The sequence below is a fragment of the Mustela lutreola genome, chromosome 5 (genome assembly GCF_030435805.1).
Source record: "Mustela lutreola isolate mMusLut2 chromosome 5, mMusLut2.pri, whole genome shotgun sequence".
NCBI classification, from domain to species: Eukaryota; Metazoa; Chordata; class Mammalia; order Carnivora; family Mustelidae; genus Mustela; species Mustela lutreola.
The window spans coordinates 7902505-7925485 of record NC_081294.1 but is presented as its reverse complement, the minus strand read 5'-3'; the positions used below and the strand labels follow the sequence as shown (position 1 = coordinate 7925485).

The following is a 22981-nucleotide window of genomic DNA, read 5'->3' as shown; positions in this document are numbered from 1 at the left end:
ATTTAGGTCCCTTCATGAGAAGTTGGGAGGCCGTGGTGGGGGCCTCCTGACTCCCTCTCTCACCCATGCCCTCGGCGCTGCTCAGTGGCTGGCTTCCTGATAAACCGTGATGAAGACAGTCTCAAATAAGGTCCTGTCCTTACTCTTGCCAGAGTGCAAACCCAGGGTGGATGGTGTTGGTCAGGACGAGCTTTGGGCGTAGTTAACAGGATGGCAAAGGATCACTGCAAGCTTGACTGGGAGATGAGGAAGGAGGGGCATCAAGGCAAGAGCCTCATGTACTGGGATGGCCTCCGGGAGCCCAGGGCGTTTGGTGGCTGTGTCTGGCCCTGCGAGTGTCCTCTGTTGAGGTATTGGGGACATGGGGGTGGGTGGGCTGCCTAGTGGGGGAGCCAGAACTGGGACACCCCCCCTGTCATCCTCCAGCCCTCGCTGGAAGCCTATGAGATTCATCTCGAAGACGTCCCAGAGGTGAGATCTGGGGGGCTCTTGGCAGCAAGCTAAGGGGGATGGAGGCCTGTGTGTCACTGTGTTCTCTCCTCTTCCTGTGAGGACACCAGCCATTGAATGTAGGACAGGGATGGTTCCCAAACCCGGGATGATTTCATCTTGGGATCCTTAGCTAATGACTTCTACAAAGAGCCTTTTTTCCCCAAATAAGGTCACCTTCTGAGTTTTGGGGTACACATGAATTTTTTCACTATTTAACCTACGACATCCTGGATATCCGGCAGAGGCAGAGAGAGGGCAAGGGCCGTGTAGTAGAGTTCTTGGAGGAGACTTACTGTCACCTGGGATCGCTCGTGATTCCCACCAGCCGGTTCCTCAGGGGAAGGATGATGTTGGGTTGGATGTATTGCGGTTCCCCGGGCTGGTGGCCTCAAGAACACATTTCTGAACATGGGTTCCACTGAGAAGAGTCTGGCAGGGAAAACCTGATGAGCTGCCTGCCGGTGAGGCCACAGAACCGCGACTTCTTCGTCAGTGAAGTTCACACCCTCCAGCGAGCTCACACCCTCCAAGTATCACTGCTGGAATTGGGTCATTGTCGAGACCGGCGTGACAAATCGACCAGGAATGTGAGGGTAAGAGGATGAAGAAAAGAACTCGAGAAGCAGAGAGATGGGGGCAGGAGGGACACTGAGGAGGATGTCCAACAGTGCCGATTTTATTCCACATCTTACAAGCATTTATAAGGCAGACCACAATAGAAGGAGTAATACATCAGTACCTAGTCAGATGACCGCAAGTTCCTATAACAAGTTTTACATTAACTACAAACAAATCTGGTGATGCCAGGTAATCACGGCTAATGCCATTAGCTACTATTGATACAAGAAGTTACAATCAACCAGGGAGTGGGTTATGGGAGGTACAGGAACAACAAGGACCAACTCAGAATTCGTGACCCTGACCACATTGTTCCCTTCTGTTTGGGGAACGTGTGGGAAGTCACGTAGGCGAGCGCACGGCGCATAGCACAGACCCTTTCTCTGCTACTCAACCTTCTCTGTCCGTAACCCTTTATTAAGGTATTTGGACTTAAAGGGAGGCACAAGTCAGGGCCTGGTTTGGTCCTCGTCTCAAGCCTTATCGCGGCCTCCAGCAGGTCATTTACCTGCTCAGAAGCAGGGGTTTACACTGTAATAGCACGTGCTCATTTAGTGTTGGGTTCTTAGTATATTTTTGCCGCGCCCTGCCGTGTCCTGGTAACGCTTGTTTGTGTCTCTGGGTGCAACGGGACAGGGCGGGATACGAGAGCATCTGTCTCCATCTTCATAAAGGGGTGGGTTGTAGTAAGCCATGGCCAGGCCTACAGTAGGCTCAGTGACTCATAGGACATGGGACACGGGACGCACAGCTAACTGTACAGTAGCCTCTCTATCGCAGTGCTTAGGGCCTTGTCTGCTGACGTGGCCCGCGAATGCTGAATTCGGGCTCCAAGCCCCGTGACCTGGGGGATGGCTCACTCCACGAAGGCTGCACTGACTTAAGGAATTTTGGAGGTTGCAGGAAGGTCACAGCGGGTCTCTTTGGCACCCGGGCGACCGTAGCTCCGGAGTACCTTCGGCATGCTGGCCGTCTTGGCAGGTATATTGAGGTGGCCTGACCTCATGCTTTCCATTCTAGTCCATCTTCCTACCCTGACGTCGTGGTTTGGCCTAGCTCCCCCGACCGAGCACAGATTAATCTCCGTGGCTTGGGGGCCGGAATCACCTGTTGGACTTGGGCCAGCGCCAGTGTGGGGGTGGGGCGGGGAGGGCAGAGGGGTCTGTCTCGACCACGGAGCTGAGTGGTGGAGGGGAGGTTTGTAAAGACTTTTGGCATTTTGTCCCTCGAATGGAGAGGGAGGTAATGCTGGAAGTGGGGATGGCAGATGACTAATTTCACAGGTTGAGGTTTTCCCGATCACACGTGCACTGCACGTGGCTCCGCCCGGTACTTGCCGACTGCGGTGTTTTCCTTGCTTTATGACCTTTCTTCCTCATCACGAGGAGTAAAATCTCACTTTGTTTTTCCAAGCATTGGGAGAAGTTCTGCGAAGCCCTGCTTTATGTAGAGACATTGCGTTTTGATTATTCAACGAGCAACAGAGCGACGCTTTGTTGTAGGAACCAGGGATACAGAGGTGGGCAGGTCTGTATTGCTTCGGGTGACGCTAGCTGCTGTAACAGAGACGGCAAACTACAGGATTGTAATGTATTAGTGACTTTGGAACAGTGCAGGTTGGTGGTGGCTCTGTTCCCTGTGGTCATGCGGGGACTTCCGCGGACCATGGCTCTGCAGTTCTCAACACGTGGCTTTCAGGGTCACCCTAATCCTTGGTACTTCCGCCAGCAGGAAGGGGAAGGAGTGTGGGGACCCATGCAGGGTTTCAGGAACCAGACCTGCAAGTGACAGGCATCACTTCTGTTCACAGGCCTTTCTTCCAGAAAGTTCTTGGCTGCCCTCTTAGGACGCACTGCTTGACGAGGAAGAACAGCGTGTGAACTGAGGGCAGAGGTGGAGTAGGGCTTCGGCAGTAGTTTCCGGCCTGACGTCCTGCACCTCACCATTCCAAATTGACTGACACTAAGAACTGCTCAGAGGGAGAGAACTTTTAGATGGAAGCATGTGCCTCCTGTTACATAGAAGAAAACCATATTTAAAATGTTTTATTTCCCTTGGGGCAGCTGGGTGGCTCAGTGGGTTAAAGCCTCTGCATTCGGCTCAGGTCATGATCCCAGGGTCCTGGGGTCGAGCCCCGCATCAGGCTCTCTGCTCAGCAGGGAGCCTGCTTCCCTCTCTTTCTGCCTGCCTCTCTGCCTACTGTGATCTCTGTCTGTCAAATAAATAAAGTCTTTAAAAAATGTTTTATTTTTCTCATATCTATTTCCAGTAAGCTCTTTCTTTTTCTTTATTTTATTTTATTTTATATTTTTTTGAGAGCATCTTAAGCAGGCTTCATACCCAGTGTGGAGCCTGACGTGGGGCTCGATCTCACAACACTGAGATCATCACCTGAGCTGAAATCAACATTTGGATGCTTCACCAATTGAGCCACTCAGGCGCTCCTCCAGTAAGCTCTTTCTTGCTACTAGCGATGCTCTTTTTTTTTTTTTTTTTTTTTTTTTTTTTAAGATTTATTTATTTATTTGCTAGAGGAAGAGAGAAGGAGCACATGAGCGGGAAGGGGGGGCAGGGGAGTGGTGGAGGGAGAAGCAGTCTCCCCATTGAGCAAGCAGCCTGACGTGGTACTCGATCCCAAGGCCCTGGGATCACGACCTGAGCCAAAGGCAGACGCTCAACCGATTGAGCCACCTGGGCGCCCCTCTAGTGATGCTCTAAAGTTTTATTTGCCTCATTGCGTCTCCTGGCCATTCTCAGTCTCTGTTCCTTGGGACAAAAACAAGTAAATCCAAACCTTTATTGAGGGCTTAGAGCGTTCCAGGTTCATACCCTACTCCCTTTTCAGTCTGATGACTGCAGCACACCCGTCAAGGAGCAGTGCGGCTTCATCTTACAGGTACAGACTTTGAGGGCAGAGAACTTAGGAAGCACCGTTAAGATCACGCTCTGGTAGGCACAGAGCTGGTGTTCACCAGGGTCACACTTGTTGGTGAATAAGTAAACCTCTACATTTCAGGACTCACCGTGTAGACCTTCGTTTCTTGCTCAAATGACAACCCAGTCAGGGGTTCCTAGTTGGTGGGTGGCTTTTGTCCTCAAGTACTTTCTTATGGTTCTGCTATTTCTAGTATCTTGGATCATTCAGTCTCCAGTTGGCTTCTATCCAAACTAATGCCTTTTTATGATTCCAGAATCCCACTTCTTCCTATGGCTATGGTGTGCCATAGATGTGCTTGCCTCTGGTGGTTTTTGTACTTTAGAAAATACATGCCTTGATACACGGGGCCATCAGTTGCTTTTCCAAAACAATGTTTATAAAACTTTGTGTAAGTTTTTGTCTCTTAATTTTTTACTCCCAAAAAAAAAAAAAAAAAAAAAAAAAAAAAGAAAGAAAAAAGTGTCAAGGAAGCAGTGCATTTTCCAGGCTCTCCAGTGTTAGCTTTGCATTTTCCTTCGGCTTCTTCGCAGTAAAACTACACGTCCTGGCGATGTCTGGTTTCCTGCATTGCTCCCCTTCTTATTTCCCAGCTGAGAACTGGCTTTTGTGGGTGTTTGGGCCGATGCCTGGCTCGTACCGGCTCCTGTGGAGAAGGGAGACTTCTTGCTCCCTGTGTTACCGCTCAGACTATTAACAGTTCCTTCAACGGATGCCCCAAACCTCAGCTCTCAAGTCAGCCCTGAACTCCCCAGGTTTGTCAGCCACAGCTGGTGATGCTTCTAGCACTTCCTAAAGCTCTCAGAACTTTGTTCCACAGTTAGCGGCTTCTCCTGAAAACCCTGGATCGGTTGGGGAAAAAACAACACAAAGCAACTTCTAACTAGTTCTGGGATCAAGACATTGGAAAGGAATGTCTCCTGTTTTCTGTTACCCGTTCTTTCTTGGTGAGCCCCTTTGGGGCCCAAGGTGAGGGGCCTGAGTTCAAGAGCCATGAAGGGCGAGCCCGGAGAGGGCGTGAGGTAGAAGTAGACGCACCACATGGCGAGTGACTCACCACCCATTGGCTCCATCTCGGGACCAGGTCATCTCTGATACCTCCTCCCTAAGAGCGACATGGTCAAGCACTTGCTTCCAAGTGATGCATTGTCCCTGGACGCTGGCGGAGCTTGGCGGCTGCATGGGCTTCCTGCAGCACTGACACACGCTAGGCCTCGCACATCTAGTGCAGGATCCCCGTCCTCCAGCCCCATCAGAGGCAGACGTCAGTGTAGCCAGGGCCCCATCTTTCTGAAGATAGAAGATCGAACATGGGCTGAGCTCCGGGGGTGTGACTCCAGCCTTCCAACCTGGCTTGCTCTGTGAGTGTACCAGAAGCCTGCCGAGAGCCTGGTCGCTCCCTCCTGGGGAGAGCTTGACCAGGCTCTCTCCCTTGTGGAGCCTTAGGTGTGACAGAGGTCCCCTGGGAAGGCTCAGCTCCCTGGGGATTCCAAAAGTTGAACTGCTGGATGGCCCAGGTGACCCAAAGACATTCGATAATGTGGGTGTAAATGGGAAGCCACGCTTAGCTTCCCAGTTTAGCTTCTGTTTCTAGGTGTTCTATGGAATACATTTTAGATCATGGTCATAGCTGAATTTCCAAATTCTAAGAGGTTACTGATTTGCAAAACACATGATCGATTTACTAATAGTACTTGCGTGTGCGCTGAAGAGAGTGAAGTAGCAGTTAGAACAGACAATTTGACCGCACAACATTCCAGATTTCGAAATGATCAAATGTGACGGAATGGCAGAATGTTTTAGCTCAAGGAAATAGGTTAGAAAAGATTTCCTGCTCGGTGGGGAGCTGGGGAGGCCTTTCCTCTCGCAGTAGTTTTGGGTCTGGAATTACAGGAGGCGGCCCTAGCACCCAGGCTCCCACAGGGCAATTTGTGGCTGTAATTTCCTGCTTTTGTCCGTTCAGCCGCCCATCGAGCTAGCCCTGGACCCACCATGAGCCAGCGGACCCCTAGGGACTGAATTCACAGGAAGATGAATTCCTCCGTCCCTGCCTACATTTGAGTGCTATTGTGGAAACTGAATAGAATACAGATCACCCCCAAATTGAATTCTGAGTACCTGCTTTGCTAAGTAGAAAATTGGATATCATATGCGGTTCCTAGACGGGGCTCTGTCTAGACACAAAACCTGCTTTCGGTTTCTGATGTTCTTGGTCATTCAGGCATATGAAACCGGTTTGCCCCAGTCATTTCCGGACCTCAGGCATTTTAGTTGGGAGGAAGTTTTTACTGCCTCCTGCCAATCCTGTCCCTGTGGGACCCCCAGGTTCTCGAAGATGCCGTAGTAGCCTGTGGTCCTGCATCCTGACTTGGAACTGCTTCGGCGAAGGGATGGGGTCTCATCTTCGGGGTCTAGCGAGGACGCCAGCATGTACTTCGTTCAGTGCGTGAGCGCAGGGGGATCTGGCCGGCAGGAAAGCCTCTAGACATTCTTCTGACATGGCCTTGACCCTGGAAGGGAGCCTGTCACCCCCTTATTGTATGTAGGGCATGTGGTCCAGATGTTAACAAGTGTCGGATTGGTGTTTGAGCCCCATTTTCTCCTTGAAGTAACTCCTATTTAGGCCCTTTGCCTCTGTCTCCAACAAGCCCTGGTTCAGGCTGTGGCCCGCGGAGCCCGGAGAGGCTGGGGGTGCCGTTGGGGCTGTGGCTGGTCGGCCCAGCGGGAAGGGCGAGGCCCATCACCACTTGGAGATGCAGGGACACGCGCGATCCATCCAAGAGCACCCCTGTTGCTGGCTGGGTGGGTGGTCCCAGGCTCTGGACTGTTTGGGGAGCATCAGGAAGACCAAAGATGGTTCCCCGCTGGTGGGACAGCACGTACGTTTTCACCGTTGGTGCTTCGCTCCTTTGAGGCTGAAGCCTTTTATTTTTATGAGCCTAAGTCAATAAAATCCCCTGACGGGGACCCGCGTGGGAGAGGGCCTAAACCCAGTGTCAAAGAAATGAAATCAGAAAATCTAAGTTTTGGGGGCACCTGGTGGCTCAGTGAGTTAAATAAAGCCTCTGCCTTCAGCTCTGGTCATGATCCCAGAGTCCTGGGATCGAGCCCCACATCAGGCTCTCTGCTCAGCGGGGAGCCTGCTTCCTCCTTTCTCTCTCTGCCTGCCTCTCTGCCTACTTGAGATCTCTGTCAAATAAGCAAAGAAAATCTTTAAAAAAAAAAAAAAAAAGAAAGAAAAGAAAATCTAAGTTTTGTCCCCAGATAGCTTTGCCAAGAGGGCCCTTTTGCTCGCATCCTGAAAGTCTCCCCTGGGCAAGGCCTGGTGGTGAGGCCTGAGCTGTGTGGCTGGTGAGGGGTAGGACAGAACCCCAAATAAGAGGCCCTGCCCTTTGATTTTTCTCTCTGGGTCTCATGGGTGAGTTGTCAGTACTCACTGCCTCCTCTAGGGGGGGTATTCCCCTGGGGGTTCTACATGCTGGAGGGGGGTGGGGGACTACACGTTTTTGTTTGTGAGTGACTGGGGGGCTCTGCCAGCATTGAGTGACTGAAGTGTAGGAGCACTTAGCCTCCGGGGCACCTGGGTGGCTCAGTGGGTTGAGTGTTTGCCTTTAGCTCAGGTCAGGTCATGCTCTCAGGGTCCTGGGGTAGAGCCCTGAGTTGGGCTCCCTGCTCAGTGGGGAATCTGCTTCTGCCTCTGCCCCCCACCCCCGCCTGGTATGCTCTCTCTCTCAAATAAATAAAACAAAACAAAACAAACAAACAAAAAAACAACAACAGAGGAGTACTTAGCATCCTGCCATGTGTGGTGCAGTACTGTCCAGTGAAGACTGCTGTGTCCTGTCAGTTTCAGATGTCCCATGGGACTTTCACGTGGTGAAAATACTCTGTTTTCCATACATCCCGGTGTGATGCGCCCTAAATTTTCCAGGAAGGCAGCCGCCAGGTAAAATCATTTTGCTTGCAGCTTTGCTGGGAGTTACCGCATCTGTCCACCTGCCGCTGTGGCTATTGTGTCCTTGAAGATGCTAGGGTAGCAGCAAGTACTGACTCCTGCATTAAACCCTCTAGGGTTGTGTTCTGTGAACAAAACTGTCTCAAAGTGTATGGACATTTGTCACAAATTTATTTTCTCCCCTTTTTTCACCATTAGGACATTGTGTTGAGTATTTTAAAAATTATTTGTGTTATGTTCACGCACGCACACACACACACACACATTTTAGCCATCTTAACCATTTTGTTTTTATTTTTTAAAAAAGACTTTATGTATTTATTAGAGAGAGAGAGTAGGGGGAGGAGCAAAAGGAGAGGGAAAAGCAGACTCCGTGCTGAGTGTGGAGCCCGATATGGGGCTCAATCCTATGACCTGAGCCAGAAGTTCCATATTTAATTTTTTAGGAACTTCCGTACTGTTTTCCTCAGTGGCTGCGTGATTGTATATTTTCACCAGCAATGCAGGAGGGTTACGGTTTCTCCATATTCTTGCCAACACTTGTTATTTTCTTTTGCTCTTTTTTTTTTTTTTTTTTTTGAGAGAAGTTTCCCTGGTAAGTGTTGTTTTAGGTTATATTTTACACAAACTCTATCTCCAGATAGAAAGTGGTACACATAAAGTATTTGTTATCATAATGGGTTGACGACAGCAGCTCTCGTGTCTTTATGGTCTTAATAGTCATGTCAACATCTATCTTTTTCTTAAATTTTATTTTATTATGCTTTTGTTGAAATATAGTTGACATACAATGTTGCCTTAGTTTTGAGTGTACTACACAGTGATTTGATGAGTCTGTACGACCTGCTGTGTTCAAAGGTAGCGTAGTTCTCTTCTGTCACCGTACAACACAGTTATAAATAGCATTGACTATATTCCCTGTGCCGGACCTTTTATTCCCATGACTTACTCATCCCGTAACCAGAAACCTGCATCTCCCACTCTTCTTCACCCACTTTGCCCATTCTTTACTCCCCTGCGCTCTAGCAACCGTCACTTTGTTCTCTGCACTTCTGGGTCTGTTTATGCTTTTTTGTTTGTTTTGTCTTTTAGATTCTACGTACAAATGAAATCATGCTATTTATCTTTGTTACTTACTTCACTTGGTGTAATACCCTCTAGGTCCATCCATTTGTTGCGAGTGGCAAGATCTCATTCTTTTTTATGGCTGAGTAACAGTCCATGGTATATCTAGATCACTTATCCATTTGTCTATCAGTGGACACTTGAGTTACTTTCATATCTTTACTATTGTAAATAATGCAGTAATCGTATGGATACATATCTTTTTGAGTTAGTGTTTTTGGTGGTTTTTTGGGTAAATACGCAGAAGTGCAATTACTGGGTTCTATGGTATTTCTGTTTTTTTTTTTTTTTTTTAAATGTGTTGAGGACCCTCCATGTTGTTTCCTGCAGTGGCTGCACCCAATTTACACTTGCACCAACAGTGCACAGGGTTCCCTTTCCTCTACATCCTTGCCAACACTTATTATTTCTTGTCTTTCTGATACTGGCCATTCTGACTCCTGTGAGGTGGTTTCTCATTGTGGTTTTGATTTGCATTCCCTGTTGATTAATCATGTTGAAGGTCTTTTCATGTGCCTGTTGGCCATCTGTAGTCTTTTTCATCAATATATTATTTTTAGAAAATTGTTAGAAAGCAACCTCTTCCTTCTTTCTCTCTAGCAATCTCTGCTTTTTCCACACCTGGTCCTTGGAGCCGGCTTTATGTACCCAGTCCCGCCTCCATGGTTTTCCTTTGTTCTGCACGGACTTTTCCTTTTTCAGTATATATTTTTTCCCTTTGCAGTGATTAGTGATCTCTTTCTAGTAAGCAGAGGACCAGAATAGCTGTTTTGGCATCGACCACATGAACATTATATATATAGTGAGTGTTAATGAGTAATATTTCTATGACTGAGCTAGAGTGGATTTCCTGGTGGACAGGAATAAATCTGGACCCCTTGAAACCATGCATGGGGTTGTGGAGATTTCCCTGCTTTAAATTTGTTGGCTGTATAAGTTAGGACAACACAGTACCAACGGAGCTTTCTGAAAATGTCTAAAGGGATGTCATCATTTGGTGAGTTAAGAAGGCTGAAAGTGCACTCTTGGCTCACCTGGCTGATCCGTCGTTGGAGCTCGTGGCTCTTGATCTTGGGGGTATGGGTTTGAGCCCCACGTTGAGTGTGCAGATTAGTTAAAAAAAATCTTTAAAAAAAAACCCCAAATGGTAGGGCATTGTGGGTGAGGATGGGAAGTGACAGGATTTTTTGTTGTTGGGCAGACATAGAAGCAAGCCTGCTTGACCCGTGTGTCCCAGGACCGTCGTCCTGGGGTGCGCCCAGGGAAATCCCTTTTGCATTGGCCGTGGGCTCATTCTGAAGTTTTCTCTTCTCCCCTTGGATGTCTCCTCTGTGTGCTCAAACATGGAAAGCCATTATGGGAAACCGACCTGGGATGCATTTAGTAGCTGATGTTTCCTTAATAACCTTCAGTATCGGTCCCCAAAAGAAATTTTTCTTTAACGTGCCAGGGACCAAAAATATATATAAAAGAAAATCATTACAGTATTTCACTTGAGATTGTGCAGATAACGACAAGTCCCCCCCCCTTTTTTTTAGTAGTATTTATAGCTATTCAATTAAACTGCCACCAAACAACAGTGAACCCACCACCATTTCCGAGCACACTATCTCGGTGTTTGTAGCTCACCATATGTTTGAAGTATGACATAATCCTTATGGAACACATTCAATTTGTTGCTTCCCAACTTCAATGGAAGCAGTTAAGTCTGTCTCCTTTTAGACAAATTGTTAATGAAAAGGTAGCTGAACAATCATTTTCTTGTAATATGCAATTCCGTCTCCTTAAATACAGGAGCCTGACAGACCCATTCAGCAGTTAGTACTTTCTTTATACAACTGAACTCTCTCTGACCCTCTGAAACTAACAATTGGAGCAAAAAAGAAACAGAGGGGGGAAAGGCCGCTAAAAATAAATACTCACCTGTAGTACGTATAATCCCCCAAATTGAGTGGATGGTATATTTTACTTTATTGTTTTCAGATAATGTATGAATAATTGCCTTCTGCTGCCACGTTCATTTTTATTGATTTTGAAGTGTTTTGTGATGTTGGTGCAATGTTTGGAAAATGGTGGGACTGTCTGAGAGATTCAGAATTTAGAGTCCTGAGCTTTCCTCTCTTTTAGCGGTGAGGGAATGCTGCTGCTTCTGAGGGCACAGACGCGCCATGGCTCCCTTCTTCCCAGAGAGCAATGATGGCGGAAACAAAAGAACTGGCCATTTGTCCAAGCTAGCACACGTTTTTATCTTATTTTAAATTGATTTTACTTTTTAGCAATTTCCCCAAGAATTTTTTAAATAGAATGGAAAAAAAGACAGTGTACATCTCATTTCTAAATACAGATGAAATACTCTGGCAGTGTCCGTAGGGTATGGTGCAGAATAGTAATGGTTGTGTTTTTTGGGAGTCCACTCTATGCCATCTGATAACCCGGATTATGTGTGTACCACACCCCTGGAGGGAGGATGGGCACTAGGACGATCACTCCCATTCGGTAGATGTTGAAATGTGGGTCAGAGAGTTAATTAACTTGCTTAAGACCACCCAGTAATGTTGTGACGGAGCCAACGTTTGCACTCAGGAAAGCACACTCGAGAGTTGAGACGTTTAGCTTCTACACGATGCTGCATGTCAGCTAAAGATTGCTTTTTACAGTAAAGCCTCATCAATTCAGACCAATTTGGGAATTTGGGGGAGAAACAGTCTGAATGACAGGATATTTGAAAAAAAAAATGCAATCTTTTACCTCCAGAGAGATGGTGGATGGAGGAGATTACATGAGGGTTTTACAGTTAAGGATGCGGTCTTCAAGATCTCCTTTTACAATGAAGGAAAATGGTCTTTAAAATAACAGAGTATTTCATGGGGTGCCTGGGTGGTGCAGTTGGTTAAGCATCTGATTCTAGATTTCGGCTCGGGTCTTGATCTCAGGGTGGGGAGATGGAGCCCTGTGACGGGCTCTGCATTTGATGCAGAGTCTGCTTGAGAGTCTCTCCCTCCATGTCTCTCCCTGCTCGTGCTCTCTTTTTCTCACATAAATAAATAAATCTTTTAAAAAAGCAATAAAGTATTTTAAGGTTTTGCTTTCATGATTATAATCCCCATTTTTTTCACACTACAAATGTAAACTATTTACGAATTGATTAAATAAATATCTGCAGTGCAGGCCATGTCCGTGCCTTGAGTGGGTGGCAACTCTGAGAGTGTAGACTCCACGCTCAGGGCTGGGTTCCCAGGCTAATTCCATTGCTTGATAGCTGTTTGGCCTTGGGCATATTTCTTTATCTCTCGAGTCTCTGTTCCCCATCTATAAACGAATCTGAGGGTCAAACCAACTCTCTAGAGCCGAGGACTAGACACACCAGATGTGGATTAGATGGACAGACAGGTACTCAGACCTTCGCTCAGTGCATGGAGCAGAGAAGGAGCTCAGCTGGTGTGAACTGCCATCACTAGCACACATAAATGAGGGCCCAGGGCTTACAGATCAGGTGGGAGACAAAGACGCATCGACCACCTTCCCTAGTGAATCACATGTGTGTGATGGTGTGGGAAGTTGGGAGTCTGGAAGGGAGGGGGTGTTGCAATCCCAGATAGCCTCATTAAAGCACTGGGCTCCATTGTGTTGGCACGAGGGAACTCGGAAGATTCTCGAAGCTGGGGAGATCCGGTAGGATTTAGGGAGTGTGATTTGGTGGAGAGAGACCTTGGCGGGAGGGGAGCAGAGAGAAAGGAGATAGGAGGAGACAGGAAAGGCTCCCTGGGCCTCGTCCAGCGTGCCGGGTGGGGGTCTGGTGGACCCCCAGCCTGTTCTCACTGCATCAGGAGACCATGGAGCTCATGGGGGCTGCCTCCCTGTCCCCAAGCAACAAGGTCCTGCTGAGCTGTCACTAAACAAGAGCTTCAGGCCACATGACATCTGTATTTCTCACTGTGAATTGGTGAGTCTAGATCTAGGTTTGTTTTTTTAATGTGACAAATTGACTTTATTCATTTATCAACCCATCTTCCCCTTTTTGAGTTCCTTTACTGTTATTATTTTTATTATTATTTATGTTCAGTTAGCCAGCATATATCGTTGCCTTGTGAGCAAGGGTCAGCTTCACAGCTCCACCCCCTCTGACACTATGCGCAGACAAGCCTCTGGGCTGCCCGGCCCAAGGCCAGCCCAGACCATGGGGAATTTACCAGGGTGGGTGGAGGCTTTCCTGCTGGCCACGCTGCCCTTCCATTGGCCGTACCCTTGTGTCCAGCACACCTTTTCTTCAAGTAGTGTGCAAGTTACCGAAGTCATCCTTGTGCCTCAGACTTCTCTGGGATTTCAGTCTGCTGCTTCTGCTGGCCCTTTAGGTCCCTGCCCTCAGTTGAGCTCATTCTACTCACACCCTGTTTGATAAAGCGAACCTCAGATCCTTCCTCTCCTGGCGACAGGCCCTGGCACCTTCTCTCCTCACTTGTGACCTGGCTTGGGGCCTTTGGGGAAGGCCTGTGGCCATGGTGTGTTCTCCTGGCTTTAGTCCTTTGTCAGTAACACGTGACTCTCGTTGGCTTTACCTCTGGGACTTCCTTAAGATCTCTACCCTGGTCTCCCTTTTTGAGGTCTCAGCTTTGGCGTTCTCTGGCAAGGCCATTCCTCCAGGGTTGTGTTCTCCTCACCCCTTCCCTAGGACCCATGCCGATTCCACACCTGCAGCCTCGTCTGCCTCAATTTGACTTTGGGAGCTCTCCAGTGGATGTTCAAAATCATATTTAAAGTAAAAATTACTCTGAGCCCTCTCCCTACACCCCCATTTTTTTCTTTGACATTCTGGAATTCATCAATGTTTTTCTTTGACATTCTGGAATTTTAAAAAATGGCATGGTTTTTTGTCTCTTGGCTCAAGGTCAAAACCTGTGGGCATTTGTTTCTCTCACCTTCCTCGCATTTGGATGCCAAGCCCTTGGTGAGTCCTCTCCGTTAAACGTCACTCAAGCCAGCCACTGGTCTGTCAGTGCCTTCATTCAGAACTTGGGGTGTGTGGTTCAGTCCCGTGATGGACTTTTAGCTGATTTTCTTGCCTCTACTCTGTCTTTTTTTTGCCTCTTTTCTTTGTTCCTGCAACAAAATAAGAGCAACAACCAACCAGTCAACAAAACCAATCGACGTCTTTGGTGGCCCTCAGTTGCTTGTACGACGACCTCTTGGCTTCACATTAAAGAACGTTCATCATCTGACCTTTCCTTTTCGGCTCCTTGCCCTGCCTCACAGTTCAACCACCTGTTTCCTAGGAAAGTTGTGTCTTTGTGTTTGTTATGTTTTCAAATGCACTTCTGTACTTTTACACCAGTTGGAGACGCATTTCTCGCACCCCATCCCAGTGTCTGTCCGTTGAACTCATGTTCACAGAGGTGTGGTTTCCATGGGCCATGGCGCATGTTGCAGTCCCTGTGTGCTCATGGTGACGGGAATACACCAGGATTCACCCCGTACTGTGTGTATTTGTCTTTCCATCAGCCCAAGGTAGGCTCTGCACTGCTGGGGGGTAGGGCCTGTGCATTTCTGTCTTTGCACTGGTGTGTGGGGTTGTGCATGGCCCCTGCAGCCGTTTGAGTGTGTGAGCAAGGAGTGGGGAAGGAAGGAGGGTAGGAAGGAAGGAAGGAGCCTGGAAATGGAATGGGTGGCAGGATACCGTGGCTGGGACATTAAGAAATCGAAAGAACAGCTACAATCAATGAGCTGTAACAGCTCTGAACTTTGTGTTCGGCTTTTATGTGCCATAGAACTCTGCCCTGTTGCCAACAGTTTTTGGAAAAGCCACAGCCCTAATGCTTAAACACATTGCTGTAATTCGACTCTCCATAAAGTGGTCATTAAATTGTGTTTTGAGGCTGGGAAGTGTGCACCAGTGACATGCTTAACTGTACAGCCGCAGCAGAACAGGAATCCAGACCTATCTGTATGCAAATACAATGCTTCAAGTTCATTATTGTTATTAGGGAATGGAAATACAGCCAGAGCAGAAATAACAGTATATTTCCCTCTGCCTATGCTGTGTTTTTGTCAATGGGGCTTCTGAAGGACTATGCATTTACTAACCCATTAGAATGAGCGATTTTATATCCTAATGAAAATTAAAGGAATTTAAGGATCTGCCTAGGAGATACACTTGTTTAAACCTATATTAATGTCTCTATTGGTTATGTTGGCTAGGTTGGTGGTATATAATTAGAAAAAAAAAATGTCCCAGCCGTGTGTATACTTTCTAAATCTCAATGTACTTATTTTCTGACAACCAACAGAGCCGATTTTCTTCTTTCCCATCCAAAATATAAGACGTGGGGACAACATAACTACTCTCAAATGCAAACCATGCCATCAATCCTTCTTGATCTGGAAAAGAATCTCACTCCTGTTCCATCACTCTGCCTTTTCCTTCTGATGTACATTCTTGGCTTCTCCTGGCGCTCATGTTTGAGGACATTAGTTTCTTTTCAAAAATTTTTTTAGTGAATTTTTGATTTTAATTCCAGTGTAGTGAACACACAGTGTTACATTAGTTTCAGGTGTACGATACAGTGATTCAGTAATTCTGCACATTCCTCAGTGCTCCTCTGGGTGTGTTCTGTTAATCTCCAGCACCTGTTTCACCCATCCCCTCCCCCGTTTCTGGTAGTCATGAATGTGTTCTCTATAGTTAAGAGTCTGTTTCTTGGTTTCTCTCTCTCTTTTCCCCTTTTGTTCATTTGTCTTGTTAAATGCCACACATGAGTGAAATCATATGGTATTTGTCTTTCTGTGATTGACTTGTTTCACTTAACATAATACTCTCTAGCTCCATCCATGTCCCTGCAAATGGCAAGATTTCATTCTTTTTTATGACTGAGTAATATTCTACATCTTTTTTTTTTTTTTTTAAGGATTATTTAATTTGAGAGAGAGAAAGAGACTGATAACACAAGTGAGGAGAGGGAGAGGGAGAAGCAGACTCCTCACTGAGCAGGGAGCCCAACATGGGGCTCGATCCTGGGACCCTGGGATTGTGACCTGAGCAGAAGGCAGAAGCTTAACTGACTGAGCCACCCAGGTGTCCTCACACCACATCTTCTTTATCCATTCGTCAGTCAGTGGACACTTGGGTTACTTCCATAGTTTGGTTATTGTAAATAATGTTGGAGTAAGCACAGGGGCACATGAATCCTTTTGAATTAGTGTTTTTGTATTCTTTGGGTAAACGTCCAGAAGTGGAATTAGGGGATCATATGGTAATTCTATTTTTACCTTCTTGAGGAACTCCCACAGTGGCTGTGCCAGTTTGCACTCCTGATAACAGAGCACCAGAACGCCCATTCATTTATTTTCCGCACCCCCACGGTATTTGCTGTGGTACTTACCAGGGTTTCCCCAGGTTGTGTGGGATCCCAGGCAAATATTCCCTTGTGACCCCTGTCCATATTACCCATGTGATTGAAAAATGTGTTATAAAACATATGGGCCCATTGAGCTGTACTGATTTGTCAATGAAGACTGAGAATAATGGGTAGAAAAGAGATACTCACACACGTATTTATTTCCTAGTCAGCGTACCTAATGGTTCTTCCCTCCAGGCACCATCTCTCCCTGATTGTCTTTATTGCCAAAGGCACCGGTCCCCGAAAATTCCCGGTCTCCCACCCCGTTATTCCCAACAGCATGGCTCTCCAGAACTGATGCGTGTTGAAAAAGCACAGCCCATCCTGCCTTTGCCATTGCCCGCTGCACAGACTGCAGGCTGGTTCGCTGTCCCTCGTGATGCTGTGTCGTCGGTAACGCCGTCCAGGACCCCTGTCTTCCAGGGACCCTTTCACAAAGGTGGTCATTGTGCTTCGTCGGTGATGACCGCAGTTATGCAACTTACCCAGAGGATGCAGTGAAATTTGAATGGGCATTTGCTTCCGGTCATATTAAATATACGGATCTTCTAGCAGGTGGCTAGAGTAGCATGTTTTCTGACGATCTCCTGAACTCTTCAGACACTCCTCACCACACTCCTAGGACGAGGTCCCCCTGTGTCCATTATACCCAGGGCTGGGGTGAGAAGAGCGGCCCTTTGGTGCGGAGGGCCCATCCCCCATCCTGTGGGGCTTACATGGAAAAGTAGAACTCTCGAGGGTTCTCCCTCTGTTTACTGTCCCTTCTGTAAAAAGTCAACCTCAAGTTTTGCAGATCTCGTTGAGTTACCCCAGAAACAACCCAGGAGGTACTCTCAGAGAACCGAGAACCTTGACAAATCTGGAATTGTCCAAGCACCTAATAGGTTGTAAAAATGGCTCACGTGTGTCCTAGCTGTGCTGCGTGTGCGTGCGCGTGTGTGTGTGTGTGTGTATGTGTGTGTGTGTGTGTATGTATGTGTGTGTGTGTGTGTGTGTGTGTATGTATGTGAATTATTTTAAGTGCTCGGCTCCTCTTGTGATTTTCTGCCCCCATTTGTGAAGTGTATCTTGCAGTTGATTTTACTTCTCCTTCATGAAAAAGTGCTGATAAGAGACTTACACATTTTAAAAAGGGCTGTTGATATCAGGGGAAGCTGTGTGTGTGTGTGTTTATAGGAACCTCTGTACTTGGTGCTCAGTTTTGCTGTGAACCCAAAAGTGCCCCCCAAAACTTACTTACCAGGAAAAAAAATAACATAAAGAAAAGAGACCAACCAACCCAGAAGAGTACTATGTCACCACTATGATTGGAGTGGGGTATTATTTGTATTGGTATTATGGGGCAACAGTCTGGAGGGCCCTAGGAGGAGATGGGGGTAGCCGGCCCTTAGGACAGCCTGACTTGTCATGGAGCCTGAAGAGGAATTGGTGTGGCCTCCTCCGTGCCAGGGTAAAGGGCACCTGCCTCCACCCCAGCTGCCCCGGGTGGTGTGGACTAGAGACTGCATTGTGGTGGGAACACCGATGGATAAGAGGCAATTCATAGACTTGCACAGTCGGTTCAAGTTCAGATAGACAACCTTAAAGTTGCTGCTTTCTTTATGACTCTCTTGTACTTGTTTCTGAGACTTGGGGTTCATGTGTGCACTCTGAAGGTGGGCCCTGCTCCAGTGGGCAGCTAGAGAGCAGCGTGCAGGGGGCAGGTCTGCTTCACATGCTCCCGGCGTGCAGTCTTTGAGGCCACAGCGTCTATGGAAAGGATGAATTTGCTTGTGCCTTCACTTCCCTTCAGACTTCTCCACCAGCAGTTAAAATGCCAGAGGCTGATACCAGCAACATTTGGTCTATCCAGAGGTTCCCTCTTACCCTTGGATCCCGCTTTTCGGATTGGCCTGGCCTCTGTTGCCCCTCCGGCCTCATCATCAACACAGAGCTGCTCTGTACAGTTGTGCAGGTTGCGCATTGCACAATGGTACTCATTTGCAGGGGGCACCACTCACTCACATCACAGACATTGTGGATTTGTGTACTTTACTAAAGTTTTCCAGCAGGTGGCAGTAAATGTCTTGTTCTAACAAAGATTGGTATATTATGATTTTTTTTTTTTTTTTTTTTGGATGAAAGTCTTGAAGAAGGGGTCCTTTTGAATAATTTGCAGGAAAGTGCCACGTGGGCTAGCAATGCCTTGGACTACAACTGCCCACTGTCTCTGCTGACCAACCCTTGGAAACACCTTCCTTTTTCCTCATTTAACTTTGGAGACAACAATAGTCCCTTCTTCATCAATATGTTATGAGGCTAAGGTTAGCATGGGAACACTGCCTGGCACGGAGCAAACACCATGTAGTGGGCTGAATGGGGGCCCCCAAAAGATAGGTCCATACTGTAACCCCAGGAATGTGTGAATATGACCTTATTTGGAAAGAGGGTCCTCACAGATGTTATCAAGTTGAAGATCCTGAGATCAGATCATCTTGGGTGATACCAATGAGTCCTAAATTCAGTGGCCCCATAAGAGACAGAAGAGGAAACAATAGACACACAGAGAAGATGGAGGTGAGAAGACGAGGCGGAGTTTGGAGTGATGGGGCCAGAAGCCAAGGATCGCAGGGAGCCCCAGGAAGCTGGGGTTAGGGGGACAGGAAGGATCCTCCCCTAGAGGAGGGAGCATGGCCCTGCCAACACTTTGATTTCAGCCTTCTGGCCTCCAGATCCAGGAGAGAAGAAATTCCTGTCACTGTAAGCCACCACGTGCATGGTCATTCGTTCCCGAAGCCGGAGGAGAGGGTCCACGCATGCATGTGATGTCGTTGTTGCTGCTGATGTAACGTTCTCGCCGTCCCTGGAGGGGAGGAGACCTGACATGCTGGGACGGGCAGACAGTGTCCTTGAGGCAGTCCAGGCCAGGGTAGGCAACACCTTCTGTAAAGGGCCAGAGAGGAAATGCTCGTCTCAGCCACTCAGCTCTGTGGTCCATGAAAGCGGCCGCAGAGGACACGTGGGCGAGGGGACAGTAGACCCGTCTGCCCCGGGTCTGGGACAGCACCTCCCCGAGGGCTCCAGAACTATTACACTTTCTGCAGTGACACAGATAAGCTCAGAACCGAGAGTGTTTGGAAACGTCTGCGGCGCTTCAATAGAGTAACATTATGTCTACTGAGGCTAATCAGAAAAAATTGAGGTGTGTCTTTTGCATGTCTTTCTTTCCCTTTCTCTTTTCTAGGAATTTATTATTGTTGATTTCATGCAAGTATCCTAGTGTGGCAGTGAGACGTAAACACCGGGATTGAGAAGCGTGGACGTGGGCAGGACACTCTGCTACATAAGAAGACATTGCTTACCCACAGGGTGCCGGGAAAACTGAGCAGGTCTGGGGGGGACTCAGCCCTGTGGGCAGCCCAGGAAGTGGAAAGACCATTCTCCACAGTGTCTCCGGCCTGGGGGCATGGAGGCCTCATCCACAGGCCCCGGCCAAGGACGTCATCGTGTCACATCGAGGAGGTGTATTGCTTGACTGAATCCACCATACAGGTCAGCAGAGGGCTGACCAGTCTGGGCACCTTGAACAGGATGTGGGGACTGGCTGTGTGTGGGGAGGTCTTGGGGTTCCCTCGCAGCTGCAGTAACCCTGTCACAGCCCATTCCTTGCCTGTGTGAGGCCTCTATGGGGCTCGCGCTGTAACTACTTCCCTGGGGCCTTCACGACTGTGGTTCTTGGGAACAGGGACGTGGGTGCCTCACCATCCTTGGGGCTGGGGCGCCTGCAGTCCCCTTGGCTCACAGCAAGTGCTCAATAAATGCTCACAGGAGAAGGACCTGGAGAGCAGTCCGGCAAGACAAAGAAATTAAAGACCTCCAAATGGTAAAGCAATAAAACCATCACTATTTGCAGATGACATGAGATAGAAAACCCTATGATTCCACCAAAAAACTGTTGGAACAGATAAACAAATTTCCTAAAGTTGTAGGATATAGAGTCAATACGCAGAATTAAAAAAAAAAAAAAAAAGAAAGAATGATTGGACAAACCGAACTCTTTTGCAGGGCTATGTCTCTGGCTGGTGTTTAGGACGTTGGGTCCTGTGGACCGGGAGGCAGGGCTGGGGACTCAGGGCCGGCTGGCTAGAGAGTGCGGGAGGACGGGAGTGGCCGTCGCACAGGCAGGTGGTCAGAGCGGAGCCAGGCTGTGCGGTCCTGCAGGAACTGGGCTGGAAGCTTAGCTCCGCTGAACGGCAGCTCCAGCCTCCTAGTTCCTGGTAGATGTGGGCGCTTCCGAGTGTTCAGAGACGGAGGGGTCCGAGCTCGGCTGTGCTTTATAGGAGAGAGGAAACCGGGCGGAAGAAAGACCCATACCCCTGACGTTCCCTGCCCCAAATCAGGCCACACAGCGTCTGAGGGGCCTTCGCTGCTCCCTCTCCTCCCGGTGGAGGCCCCCCCAACACTTGCTCTGGGTCTCTCACCCTCCCCGGCCCCTTGCAGACCCCGCAGGTCTAGGCAGTTCCTGGGGCCCAGGGGAGAGTCGGGGTGGGGCCGGCGGGACGGTGCCCTCCCCGCTACCGGGAGCCCCAGGGCTGGCTGAACCCCGAGACCATGGGCCGGCCGGGACTACGGGGCGGTTATGGATTTGTGACTTCAAACTGAACCAGCGAGAGATTTCAGAGTGGGGCAGGGGGACTAGGCGCAGATCCCACCAGACCTGGAAGACGGTCACTGTGGAACGTTCAGAGCAAAACAGAGCACAGAGTCGGACTGGTTCTCTCTCTCAGAACGACCCACTCTTCTGCGTGTGGTCTTTTTGGTGCTTTTTTGCCCACCTTTGTTGGGCAGCTTTAGCTCGTGCAGCAAGTAAAAAGCCAGTGGCTGGACCTAGTGGTACTTGCGTTCTGTGCGAGTCCGGGGAAGACATTCCTGGCGGCCGGGCAAGGCTCACCTGGTGACTCGGGGACCCTGGCTGTTCCTCTGGGGGAGTCCGGGGCAATGACTATCTTTGCAGACGGGGTGGGGGCGGCAAAAGGGTCGGGGTGGGTCCCTTACTTCTCACGTGGTTGCCGAAAATTAGGCCCCCTGCCGTCAGCCTCCCCAGAGCTCCAGTGGGGGTGCACCAGGGACCCTCCAGCTCCTGGGTTTACTGTCTCGGCGCCGCGGTACAAAGGAGGCAGCCCGTGGGAGAGGCGCTTCTCCAGCAGGAGACCCGGCATCTGCTAGAAACGGGGGATGGTGCGTAGCTGGTTCACCTGACCCGTGTCCGTCACAAGGGCCCAGACCAGTGAGTCCCCATGGAAGGAGGTGGATGGTGCAGTCCTGGAGTCAGGGGTGGGGGGAGGGCTTCCCTGGGAAGGAGGAGCCATAGGGATGCCATGGAGGGGACTGGGGCAGCAGGGGTTTCACAGCTGGGCACTGAATATATCGGAGACAGCTTAGTCTCCCAGGGAAGTGTGGAGAATGTTCTGGAAGGGCCTGCCTAGAGTGCTCTGGAGAGAGCAGGGTCATGTAGCGTTAGCTCCCTGGTCCTATTGAAGACAGAGGCAGCTGGAAGCGCTTACCCAGCTCTTCTGTCCCTCACGGAGGGTTTCTGGAGTCAGATGGACAGTCCCTTGCAAAGAAGCACTTGCTCTGCTCCCCAGGGCACAGATGGCATGGGTGGGCTCACCCCTGGTTTCATGCTTGGAGATACCCGTCGTGAGAAAGCCCTGCTCTGGCCATTCAGGGAACCAGGTGACCAGGGTCCCCGAGGCCCTTACTTATTCCCGCTGGGCGGAGCTTGGGGTGCCCGTCTCGGGGTGAGGGACACCGTGTGCCTCCCCGGCACTTCCTGCAGCTCCTCCCAGCAGTTCTGAGCTTGTGGCTGCTCCGTCACCGGGTAACAGATGTGGAAACCGGTTCACAGAACGATTTAAACCCCAGGCCTGAAACTGTCCTGGCAGAGCGGGCGGAGGATGTCTTTCTGTCTGGTTTACGGCTTCCCTCGCCAAGTGGGTGTTTCCTCTGCCCTTGGCCTTGCTGAGATTTTATAACCCACACTCATTCTGGGTCAGGCAAGGCCCTCTCGGCCTCACAGGAGAGAGGACACCAGCCCCACTCTCCGCGCGTGCTGGGTCCTTTTGTGCTCGCCTGGCTACAACAGTCGTAAGCAAAGACTCCGGTAAATGAATAGTTCAGTTCCCACTGAAATTGCCTATGCTGGAATTTCTGCCTTTAAAAGAAGCATGAATAATGACCGGGACAGAGCATTCTTTTATTTGAACCCGGATGAGTTGAACACAGATAGGAGAAAAGGGAGAAGGCTCTGCTAAGTGTGTTCTCTGGGTTATAAATTCCTTTTCTCTCTAATGCCTCTGTCTTATCTGGGGATTCTCTTGGCTGCACTCTCTTCTTTCATTTCTGTCTTCTTTAGTCACTGTGTTCCTTCTCTTCTCAGATTTTACTAGCTCAGCAGCTGCAGGTGAATTGAGCCAAGAACACTTG

At 48.9% G+C, this 22981-nt stretch overlaps 1 protein-coding gene across 7 annotated transcripts in view; it reads left to right on the top strand.

Annotated features, from left to right (window-relative positions):
• ATPSCKMT (ATP synthase c subunit lysine N-methyltransferase) overlaps positions 1-22981 on the top strand; it is a 240347-nt gene that overhangs the window by 63822 nt on the left and 153544 nt on the right. Inside the window, exon 6 of one of the 7 annotated variants that reach the window (XM_059173643.1) lies at positions 19740-20776. The exons of 5 other annotated variants lie outside the window; for them this stretch is intronic. In XM_059173643.1, coding sequence (XP_059029626.1) covers positions 19740-19756 — 17 coding nt within the window. In that variant the 3' untranslated portion in view covers positions 19757-20776. Of the gene's footprint in view, positions 1-19739; positions 20777-22981 lie in introns of those variants that run through there. One more of the 7 variants, XM_059173652.1, reaches the window with a different exon arrangement.